The following is a 12,205-nucleotide window of genomic DNA, read 5'->3' as shown; positions in this document are numbered from 1 at the left end:
TGTGGACTTCAGGAAGGGTAAGACAAAGGAACAAATACCAATCCTCATAGAGGGAGCAGAAGAGCAGAGAGTGAGTAGTTTCAAGTTCCTGGGTGTCAAGATCTCTGAGGATCTAACCAGGGCCCAACATATCGATGTAGTTATAAAGAAGACATGACAGTGGCTACACTTTATTAGGAGTTAAAAGAGATTTGGCATGTCAACAAATACACTCAAAAACTTCTATAGATGTACTGTGGAGAGCATTCTGAGAGGCTGCATCACTGTCTGGTGTGGAGGGTGGGGGCTACTGCACAGGACCGAAAGAAGCTGCAGAGGGTTATATATCTAGTCAGCTCCATCTTGGACACTAGCCTACAAAGTACTCAGGACATCTTCAGGGAGCGGTGTCTCAGAAAGGCAGCATTAATTATTAGGGACCTCCTTAATGAAAAGGCATGCCCTTTTCTCACTGTTACCATCAGGTAGGAGGTACAGAATCCTGAAGGCACACACTCAGTGATTCAGGAACAGCTTCTTCCCCTCTGCCATCCGATTCCTAAATTGACGATGAACCCTTGTTCACTACCTCACTTAAATTTTTTAATATACAGCATTTCTGTTTATTTTTGCATGTTTTTAAACCTATTCAATGTACGTATACTGTCATTGATTTACTTTTTTTTCAAACTTTTTTTTCTTTATTATGTATTGCATTGAACTGCTGCTGCTAAATTAACAAATTTCATGTCACATGCCGGTGATAATAAACCTGATTCTGATAACAAAGCTATCCATTTCATCATCTAAATCATTGACATACAGCATAAAAAGCAGCAGTCCCAACACCGACTGCAGCCAATAGTCACTGGCAGCCAACCAAAAGTGGATTGTTTTATTCCCTCTTGCTGACTCCTTCCTATAACCCAATGCTGTAACCATACTAGTAACTTTCTTGTAATATCATGGGCTCTTAACTTGGTCAGCAGCCTCATGTGTGGCACATTGTCAAAGGCCTTCTGAAAATCCAAATGTACAACATCCACCGCATCCCCTTTATCTATCCTAATTTTAATCTCCTCAAAGAGTTCCAAATGGTTTGTCAGGCAAGATTTCCCCTTAAGGAAACCACGCTGACTTTGTCCTATCTTGTCTTGTGTCACCAAGTAAATGACTCCAACATCTTCCTAACCACGGAGGTCAGGCTAACTGGTCTATAATTTCCTTTCTGCTGCCTCCCTCCTTTCTGAAAGAGTGGAGTGACATTTACAATTTTCCAGTCCTCCAGAATCACGCCAGAGTCCAGTGTTTCTGGAAAGATCTTTACTAATGCCTCCACAATCTCTTATGGTCTTATCAGCCAACAAACAAAAATTGTCCTAGAAAATTTTTTGATTTTTGCTAAGCCATGATTCTTAAAAAAGTTACACGTCCCTATTCTTAGACTCATCTCAGGTGTAGTTTTAACAGCAAGAATCCCATGACAGGAGATAGAAAGGAGGTCCCTTCAGTGCTTGGGGCTGATTCAAACACTCATCTCCCCCCCCCCCCCCCCCACATTGCTTATCCACCAGCCTCTCCTCACCGATTCTCATCTTCATTCTTCTTCCTCAGCCCACTCCCCACCCTTAGAACATTTAAGGTCTGTATAATGTCTTATCATTTCTTTGTTTTAACAGGAAGTGGAAGAGAATAAACCTAGTCTGTGATGGTCTTGACACTGCTGCTACAATCCTTATCAATAATGTTACAATTGGAACATCTAATAACATGTTTCACAGATACGTGAGTGAACCCGCACAAAACTTATTTAGCATCAACAGGCCATATTGAGAATTTTTAACTAGTAATAAAAATATTTTCTTTTGAGTTACACACACAAAATGCTGGAGGAATTCAGCAGGCCAGGCAGCATCTATGGATAAAAGTACAGTTGATAATTCAGGCTGAAACCCTTCAGCAGGAATTTTCAGTTACAATTGTTTTGTTAATTAGTAAAATATTCAGGCAAATGCTTTATTCAAATCATGCCAGATGATTTGAACCTGGAGATGATGTCCTGCGTTTATTTCCAGGATAAATGCTTACTATTTCCAACAAGCCATCAAGAAAAGAACTTAGTTTCTTTCTTCAAGTTTATTTGGCATCAATAATTTGAAGGGAATTTTGTGTACAATATTGTTAAAAGTACTTCAAAGACTGAACTGTTTGTAAATATTAAACCTTAATATTCATGCATTTTAACATCTTTGATTTTGGTTCATTCATCATTTTAGACTTTCGATTCTACTAACGTGATTAAGGAACAAAACTACATTGAGGTGCGCTTTTTATCAGCAATTTCTTATGCAGCACAGCAGAATGCTCAGCACAAGGCATACTCAGTGCCTCCTGACTGCCCTCCACCTCAGCAAAATGGCGAATGTCATGTCAACTTTGTGAGAAAGGTGATCATGAGGCTCTGAGAATTGGCAACATTTTGTCTTTTGTTTTAGGATTCAAGCTTTTGATCTTTATAATGTGTTATCTGGAGAGTAAATATTTTCAGTCCATCTTTGTGTGATGAAATCTGTTTTCTCCAGCTCCTGCTAAAGTCCGGAATCGGAATCAGAATCACTGACTCATATGACTTGAAAGTTATTGTTTATCAGGAATGGTACAGTGCAAAGACATAAAATCACTATAAATTACAAAAATAAATAAATAATCCAAAAAAGGTAGAATGGGGTTCATGGACCGTTTAGAAATCTGTGGAGGGAAGAAGCTGTTTTCAAACCATTGAGTGTGGTCTTCAGGCTCAAAGAAATAAATAGACGTATGTAGATTAACAAATTTCTTGTTTATGCAAATTAAACAATGAGGAAACATGAAGTTAAATTTAAGTTGAAAATGTGCAGATTATGTGTAAGGACAAAGGAAGCAGATGCTGCAGTTATCTCTCAGTGCTCACCTGTTCTGCATTGAATCTATTTTAAAATCCTACGCCTTTGTGTAGATTTTGTTAGCGAGATCAATATAATTCAGTCAAAAGGAGAAGTTGAGAATGCAAGAAATAAATTAGAAATACTGATAAAACTGTGACTGGTGAGTTAACAAAGCAAGGACAGACACAAGAGTCTGCAGATGCTGGTACTTGAAGCAACCAACAGTCTACTGGAGGAGCAACACAATTTGTTGGAGGAACATCAACAATCAATATGAATGCATAAAGAGAGACTGAGAATAAGATTGGTTCTAGAGATGAGTGGAGAGATTGAGTGGAGTGGAACTGTATTTCCTTCTGTTTACACGAAAGAGAGTAGATCTCACTGATGTTTACAAAATTCTGATTGGCATGAGAGGCTTCATGCAGGAAGGATGTTTGAGGAGTGCAGAACCAGGGGTCATAGTCTCACAGTAATTGTAAGCCATTTGTATCCAAGGTGAGGAGAAATTTCTTCGCTTGAAAGGCAGTGAGACTTCTAAGTGTTCTGTGGAAGATCAGTTGTTGAGTTCATTTGAAACAATGATTATTTCTAGATGTTAGGGGATCATAGAGTATGGGCAACACACACAAAATGCTGGAGAAACTCAGCAGGCCAGGCAGCATCTACGGAAAAAGTACAGTCGACATTTTGGGCTGAGACCCTTTGGCAGGACTGGAGAAAAAAAGATGAGTAAATTTAAAAGGTGAGAGAGAGAAACACAAGGTGATCAGTGAAACTTTGAGGGGGAGGGGTGATAAAGAGCTGGGAAGTTGATTAGTGAAAGAGATACAGGGCTGGAGAAGGGGGAGTCTGATATGAGAAGACAGAAGCCCATGGAAGAAAGAAAAGGGAGGGAGGAGCACCAGAGAGAGGCGATGGGCAGGCAAGGAGATAAGGTGAGAGAGGGAAAAGGAGATGGGGTGGGGGTGGTGGCATTACCAGAAGTTCAAGAAGTTGATGCTCATATCATTGGGCTGGAGGCTACCCAGATGGAATATAAGATGTTGTTCCTCTGACTTGAGTGTGGCCTCATCTTGACAGTAGAGAAGTCCATGGATTCACATATTGGAATGGGAATAGGATGTGGAATTAAAATGGGTGGTCACTGGGAGATCCCACTTCTGGCGGACAGAGTGTAGGTGCTTGGCAAAGCGGTCTCTCAATCTATGTGGGGTCTCACCGATATACAGGAGGCTACTGGTACTGGGAGCACCAGACACGGTATATGACCCCAACAGACTCTGAGGTGAAGTGTCGCCTCACCTGGAAGGACTATTTGGGACTCTGAATGGTGGTGAGGGAGTAAGTGTAGGGGCAAGTGTAGTACTTATTCCGCTTGCAAGGATAAGTTCCAGGAGGGAGATCAGTGGCAAGGGATGAATGGACAAAGGAGTCGCATAGGGAGTGATCCCTGCGGAAAGCAGAAAGGTAGGGGAGGGAAAGATGTGCTTGGTGGTGGGATCCCATTGGAGATGGCAGAAGTTCCGGAGTTTCGCTAGATGGAGGAGAGTGGCTACGTGGAACAGTCTATCTTTCAAGCCTACACTGGCTACTGTCCCCAATTTTCCTACTTCAACAGAACTTCTGCTATCTCCAATGGGATACCAGCACCAAGTATGTCTTTCTGCACCCCCCCCCCCCACTATCTGCTTTCCACAGGGATCGCCTCCTACGTGACTCCCTTGTCCATTCGTCCTTCCCCACTGATCTCCCTTCTGATACTTATCTTTGCAAGCGGAACAAGTGCTCTGGTGTGGCCCCCTGTAAATTGGTAATGCCCGACGTTTCGCCAAGCTTCTATGCTCTGTACACCAGAAAAAGCAGGATCTCACAGTGGCCACCCATTTTAAATCCACTTCCTATTCCTATTCTGATATGTCAATCCATGGCTTCCTTTACTGTCGAAGTGAGTCCACACTCAGGTTGGAAGAGACAACACCTTATGTTTTGTCTCGGTAGCCTCCAACCTTATGGTAGGAACACTGATTTCTCAAACTTCTGGTAATTCCCCCCCCACCACCCCTCTCCTTCACCATTCCCCATTTTCTCTCTCACCTTATCTCCTTCCCTACCCATCGCCTTCCTCTGGTGCTCCTTCTCCCCCCCCCCTTCTTCCAGGGTCTTCTGTCTTCTCCTATTAGATACCTCCTTCTCCAGTCCAGTATCTCTTTCACCAATGAACTTCCCAGCTCTTTTACTTTATCCCTCCCCTCCCTGGTTTCACCTATCACCTTGTGTTTCTCCCTCTCCTCCCCCACCTTTTAAAATCTATTCCTCATTTTTTTCCCCAGTCCTGCTGAAGGGTTTTGGCCCAAAATGTTGACTGCACATTTATCCATAGATACTGCCTGGCCTGCTTTTTCTCCAGCATTTTGTGCATGTTGCTTGGATTTCCAACATCTGCATAAACAAGAGAAAATGGGTATAGTGCTGGAGAAAATCAGCTGCGATCTTGTTGAATGATGGACCAGCTGAAGGGCTGAAGTGGCTACTGCTCCTATGTTCTTATGGCTATCTCTTATGTTCTTACTGTAGGTAACTGAAATCTTTGTTCTTAACATTAGTTGACTTCTTTTATCTGCCTTTCATTTTTTACCGGGGCTTGGCTAAAATGAAATGGTAATAGTTTTAATAACCTAGAAATTATAGCCTATTCAAACACAGAATCAAAATTTCTACAGCAAGATTTCCACTCTTCAATGTTGGCTCAGGTATTTACACGTGGCACCTCAATACATCTTAAATATTTGCCATGTACCCTTCATTGTGCCTTAAGCAACAGAGCGTCCAAATTGTTACTCCACATTCTGGCATCTGCATTCTCTTTTACTGTGCTGAAACTCCTTGGATGTGGAAACTGACAATGGGGCTTGTCATTTTTCTCTAACATTTTGTAGATGTTTTGACAGACGAAAGAATACTTTTTAATAGGTATTGATGTGCTTGCTGTGAATCACGCTTATGCCGACCTGAAATTGTAAAGATATAAATTAAATGATTTTAAAGGGAAATAGCAAAGCAAGGGATTGGAACTGAGAAGATATCATGAAAGACAGCTGTCTAATTCTAAAGTTAGATCATCTATTTTAAACTATTTACAAAGGCTGTTTACTGATCTGCTGCCAAAATATTGTTTTAATCGTTCATGCAATGGAAGGTTTGCATTTAAGTGTCTATGCAAAGACTATGTAGGATACCAAAGTATTATAACATAGAACGTAGACATATAGAGCACATTTACAGGCCCTTCATCCCACAATGTTGTGCTGACAATGTAACCTACCCTAGAAACTAGCTAGAATCTCTCTACCATATAGCCCTCTAAGAGGCTCTTAAAAGACCCTATTGTATCTGTCTCCATCACTGTTGCCGGCAGTGCATTCCACACACCCACCACTCTCTGTGTGAAAAACTTACCTGTGACATCACCTCTGTACCTACTTCCAAGCACCTTAAAACTGTGCCCCCTCGTGTTAGCCATTTCAGCCCTGGAAAAAGCCTCTGGCTATCCACATGATCAATGCCTCTCATCATCTTATACACCTCTATCAAAGCACATCTCATCTTCTGTTATTCCGAGGAGAAAAGGCCAAGTTCACTCAACCTATTTTCATAAGGCATGCTCTCCAATCCAGGTAACATCCTTGTAAATCTCCTCTGCCCTCTTTCTATAATATCCACATCCTTCCTGTCGTGAGGTGACCAGAACGGAACACAGTATCCAAGTGGGGTCGAACCAACTTGTAGATAACTGTAACATTGCCTCACAGCTCTTGAACTTTATCCCACAGTTGATGAATGCCAACACACCATATGCCTTCTTAACAACACAGTCATCCTGTGCAGCAGCTTTGAGTGTCCTGTGGACACAGACCCCAAGATCTCTCTGATCCTCCACATTGCCAAGAGTCTTATCATTAATATTATATTCTGCCTTCAAATTTGACCTTCCAAAATGAACCACTTCACACTTATTAGGGTTGAACTACATCTGCCACTTCTCCGCCCAGTTCCGCATCCCAACAATGTCCAGCTGTAACCTCTGACAACCCTCCAGACTATCCACAACACCCCTCAACCTTTCTGTCATCAGCAAACTTACTAAACCACCCTTGTACTTCTTCAACCAAGTCATTTATAAAAATCATGAAGAGGAGGGGTCCCAGAACAGATCTCTGCAGAACAGCACTGGTGGGCGACCTCCAGGCAGAATAAGAACAATCACCTTTTGCCTTCTTTGGGAAAGCAATTCTGCATCCACAAAGCCAGGTCTCCTTGCATTTCTTACTTTCTTAATGAGCCTTGCATGGGGAACCTTATCAAATGTCTTACTGAAATCTATATTCACTACATCCACTGCTCTACCTTCAGCAATGTGTTTTTATAAATCCTCTAAGAATTCAATCAGGCTCCTAAGGCACAACCTGCCCTTGACAAAGCTATGCTGACTATATTGGCAGGGATTGATATTTACTGCTGAATTGATACTACTGAGTGGCTTCATGACAGTGATAAGGGCCAATAGTCTTTAACTGCAGTATTGTGCTAAAGTCTTAGACATATATACTGTTGAAAGCTAGGGTGCTAGGCTTTTGAACAGTATTATCTTCGTCAACGTGAAGCAGAGAGCAAGTTTGTAAATTTGGCAGGAGTAAAAGATGTTGGGAATGGCAAGGGTGGAGTGCCTTGGAAGGGGTGTGGGATAGGTGGCAGAGAAGGAGTGTCAAGGTCGGTGGGTGGTGTGAACAGACACACCCAATTCTGGGACACCAGGCAAGGTAATTTGATTCCAAACAATTGGTTTATTTATCATTACAGAATGTCTCTCTGGTGCTTATTGTTCCCTCCCCTCTCCCTTCCCCTTTTCCCAACCATGATTCCCCTCTCCCTGTTCCCTTTCCACTCTCAGCCCACAATAGAGACCCATATCAGAATCAGGTTTATCATTACTCACCTAGCTCATGATATTTTTTTTAGTGGCTACGGTACTGTGCAAAAGTCTTTATTTATGATTTTGTTAAAATAAGTGAGGAATAGGCCCTTCCAGCCCTTTGAACTGCACTCCCCCAGCAATCTCCCGACTTAATCCTATGCTAATCACGGGACATTTTACAGTGAACAATTAACCTACCAGCAGGTACATCTTTGGACTGTGGGTGGAAACTGGAGCACCCAGAAGAAATTTGCATGGTCATGGGGAGAATGTACAGGCAGCAGAGGGAATTGAACCCCGGTCACCTGTATTGTAAAGTGTTTTGCTTACCACTACGCAACCAGGCCGCCACATATATATGTGCCCAAGACTTTTGCACAGTACTGTATGTTAAAGAAATCCAGTGAACTTCTCAATATAAGGTGCAGCATAAGCTAATGTGAGGAGCATTTTATTTGTGCCAGACAGTGGATTGGACCATTTGGAGCACTCCGAATGCTGCAGGCTCCTTGTGAACTGAGCTCTGAAATCGACAGAGTTTGTTTTACAACCTGAGCAATTCTTTCCCACTGTGGAGGTTTACTGGTCGGTGGTTCCTGAAGGCAGTAGTACTAATGATAGGCTTATTTATAGAGGCAGAGCTTGAAGTTCTTGTAGGGGGATGGGAAATTCTTTCTCAGCTACATATAAAAGCCCTTCTAGTTCCCTGGAAAAAATCAGAAGTATTTCTGTGACAGGCAATATGATCTTGAATATATGGTCTGAGGTTATGTTTGGAATGATTCCGTGTCACTGGTTTAAAGTAGCTGTTAGAGCCACTCAGTGTGTCAAATACTTTCTATTTATATTGCACAAGAAATTCTGCAGATGCTAGAAATCTTGAGCAACACTCACAAAATGCTGGAGGAACTCAGCTGGACAGGCTGGTCAGGAGTATAATACACAGGACCCAACGAAGGGTCTCTGCCCAAGATGTTGTCTATTTATTCCACTCCATAGATGCTGCCTGAGTTGCTGAGTTCCTCCAGCATTTTGTGTGTGTTGCTATTTATATGGTGTCTTGTCACTTCCCACAGAAGCATCCCAAAAAAATTCACACTTCGTTAGTTTCTGAAACATGGCCACTGTTATATCTTTGAAATCCAACTTTTTAACGTTAATACAGCTCTTTTACTGTTTAGAAAATTTTTGAGGGTTGAGAAACATTTGACCGGACCACCTTTCAAATAGTACTTTAGGATCTTCATGTGAACATGGTTTCAAAGCAGCATCACTGAACTGAACTATCCACCTGAGTTATATATTCAGAACCAGTGGGGATAACTTCACTTGCCCCATCACTGAACTGTTCCCACAACCTATGGACTCACTTTCAAGGACTTTTCATCTCATGTTCTCAATATTTAGTTTTTATTATTTTTTTTCCTTTTGTATTTGCACAGTTTTGCACATTGATTGTTTGTCCATCCTGGTAGGTTCAGTCTTTCTTTGATTATAATATGCTTCTTGGATTTACTGAATATGTTTGCAAGAAAGCAAATCTTAGGGTTGTATGTGGTGACATATATGTACTTTGATAATAAACTTACTTTGAATTTGTGCAGGTTTCCCTAAAGGTTAACTTGCAGGTTGAGTCAGTGGTAAGGAAGACAAATGCAATGTTAGCATTAATTTCAAGAGGACTAGATTATAAAAAGGAAGAATGTAATGCTGATTGGTCAGACTGTGTTTGGAGTATTGTGAACAGTTTTGGGCCTCTTATCTAAGAAAGGACTTAGTGGCATTGGAATGGGTCCAGAAGAGGTTCACAAGAATGATCCTGGGATTAAAAGGGTTAAAGTATGAGGAGCGTTTCATGGTTCTGGGCCTGTACTTGCTGGAGTTTAGAAGAATGAAGGGTATCCCATTGAAACCTATGGAATATTGACAGGCTTAGAAAGAGTGGACATGGAAAGGATGTTTCCTGTAGTTGGGGAGTGTAGGACCAAAGAGCACAGCCTCAGAATAGAGAGATATCCATTTAGGACAGATGAGGAGGAACTTCTTTAGCTAGAGCTGAGGAATCTGTGGAATTCACAGCCCCAGATGACTGTGGAGCCCAAGATATTGGGTGTATTTAAAGCCAGGTTGAAAGGTTCTTGATTAGTGAGGGCATCAAAGGTTACAGGGAGAATGCAGGAGAATGGGATTGAGAGGAATAATAAATCAGCCATGATGTAATTGCTGAGCAGATTCGATGGATTCTGCTCCTCTGTCTTATGGTTGTATGCCAATAGTGCGCCTGCCGGTCAGCAGCCTGAGCTTGGACAATGTTTGGGATTGGAGTGATGGATTCAGTGTATTAACTGAGTCTTTGAAACAGGCCCAGACGGAGTCAGTACCACATCCTGTGAACTGTGATAATGTAGTGCTGAGCAGCTCAGAATACACTACAGCATTTTAACCACATAATCTGGTTTATGTATAAAGTAACTCATAAATATGTAAACACTTCCCTCTGTTCTCTAACAAGTGACTAAAGCATAGTCTGGTTTTTCCTTCTCATTTTAACCAACAAATGCTTAAGAAGTTTAAAGTTTGAATGGCCTGAGCCCGTGCTGTTGGCTGTGTAATGGATGTACACTGGATGAATATGAATGGAGCAAGGAAATGCAGTGAGTGAATGCTGATGATTTATGTTGCATATTTCTGCATCATCCTCAGGAACAGTGCTCTTTCAGCTGGGACTGGGGCCCGTCCTTCCCTACACAAGGCATTTGGAAAGATATACGGATTGAGGCTTACAACATCTGCCACTTGACGTATCTCACGGCAACCTCTGTTTATGGTATGGGTATTGCCAGTTTCTGAATGAGGTTTGAAGCCAGTTTTTCTGTTTGAGTTTATTTAAGCTATTTAGTTGTTCCAAATTACTGAATAGCAAAAAATAATTAAGCCCGAGAGCCTCCAAGGCCTTTGACTTACTATGGCAAAGATGGCATGCCCAGCTGGCCTTACAGAATCCAACTCATGAACATCTGGAGACTGGCATCTAAATTGGGAGAGCTGTTTGAGATCCTGGCCGACTAATGCCCTGATGTGTTGTTGGTAACCATGTTTTTTAGATTCATCTGCCTGTGTGCAACACTGTATTTTCTTCTTCTTTGCTGCTTAATTTTTCATCGCTATTCGCAACTGGATAGTGTAACCACTGTAGTTTGTCCTTTCCTCTTTTATTCTCCTTGTCTCACCAACTCTATCACACTATCTCTATGCCCTCTCCCCCGCCTTCTCCCTCTCTTTACCACCCACACATTCCTACCACTGGTTCTCCTCTCCACCTTCCTCCCCTACCAGTTTCATCTTCTTCAGCTGCTTGTTATTTCCATCTATCCTCTCCCAGCATCTTATATCATTCCCACTCTCCCCCACATACCCCACCTGCCTATCACCACCCCCACCCCATGGATCCACCTGTCAGCTCTTGCCCCTCTTTGTTTTCAACCCTGATGAAGGTTCTTGACCTGTATACGAAACCCCTACTGTCCATTTCCCTCCATAGATGCTGCCTGACCTGCTGTGTTCCTCTAGCACAGGCATGGGCAAACTCCATATGCGGCCCATTAAGCTTTTTAATCCGGCCTGCAGAACTTGATGAAATTATATTAATAAACCTTGTTAATGTTTTTTCCCCACAATTCTGGCATTTTCCCAATAGATGACGCACTCTATATACATTTGTGGCGACCCATTTCCTGGCACATCCGAACCGGCTCACAATTAGCCAGCGTTCCGGCTAAGGGAGATAGCCTGCGGGGATTTGTGAGCACAGAGCTTTGGAGCCTCTGCGCAGGGGGGCAGGTTGAGGGAGGCTTAAAAGTGAGGCTGGGGATTTCGAATAAAGTTTTTCTCTTCGACTGCAGTTACCGACTCTGTGTCGTAATTTTAGCGCTGCATGTAGAACACCGCTACACATTGACCTTTGTTGAGGTGCAGCGTATTACTCCACATTTGCGCTTTACTCTTTGTTCGGCTCGACCTATTTGTGTGAACAGGCGTTCAGCGTCATGAACATCAACAAAGCCAGCCACAGATCCAAGTTAACTGACCAACACCTCAGATCCATCCTGAGAATCGCCACAACAAAACTAAATCCAGACTTTGATGCGCTGGCTAAAAAGGGAGACCAACAACACTGTTCCCACTGAAATTAAAAATAAGTTTCTTCGTTGTGTTATGTAAAAAATGCATTTGAAAATATTTTTTTCAATAAGCCTTACATGTTACATGTCATTTCTGTTAAGTGATGGACATGAGTAGTGCGCAGGTGCACGTACGTTCTCAAAAT

General features: G+C 42.2%; 1 protein-coding gene across 3 annotated transcripts in view; it reads left to right on the top strand.

Annotated features, from left to right (window-relative positions):
- manba (mannosidase, beta A, lysosomal) overlaps positions 1-12,205 on the top strand; it is a 75,155-nt gene that overhangs the window by 9,437 nt on the left and 53,513 nt on the right. The window contains exons 3-5 of one of the 3 annotated variants that reach the window (XM_059965521.1): positions 1,659-1,764; positions 2,256-2,300; positions 10,582-10,705. In XM_059965521.1, the coding sequence (XP_059821504.1) occupies positions 1,659-1,764; positions 2,256-2,300; positions 10,582-10,705 (275 nt within the window). Of the gene's footprint in view, positions 1-1,658; positions 1,765-2,255; positions 2,427-10,581; positions 10,706-12,205 lie in introns of all 3 variants that reach the window. The other 2 variants (XM_059965520.1, XM_059965522.1) reach the window with 2 other exon arrangements.

This window comes from Hypanus sabinus, chromosome 3 (genome assembly GCF_030144855.1).
Source record: "Hypanus sabinus isolate sHypSab1 chromosome 3, sHypSab1.hap1, whole genome shotgun sequence".
Lineage (NCBI taxonomy): Eukaryota > Metazoa > Chordata > Chondrichthyes > Myliobatiformes > Dasyatidae > Hypanus > Hypanus sabinus.
The sequence above is the reverse complement of the archived record's forward strand: the minus strand, read 5'-3'. Positions and strand labels throughout refer to the sequence as shown.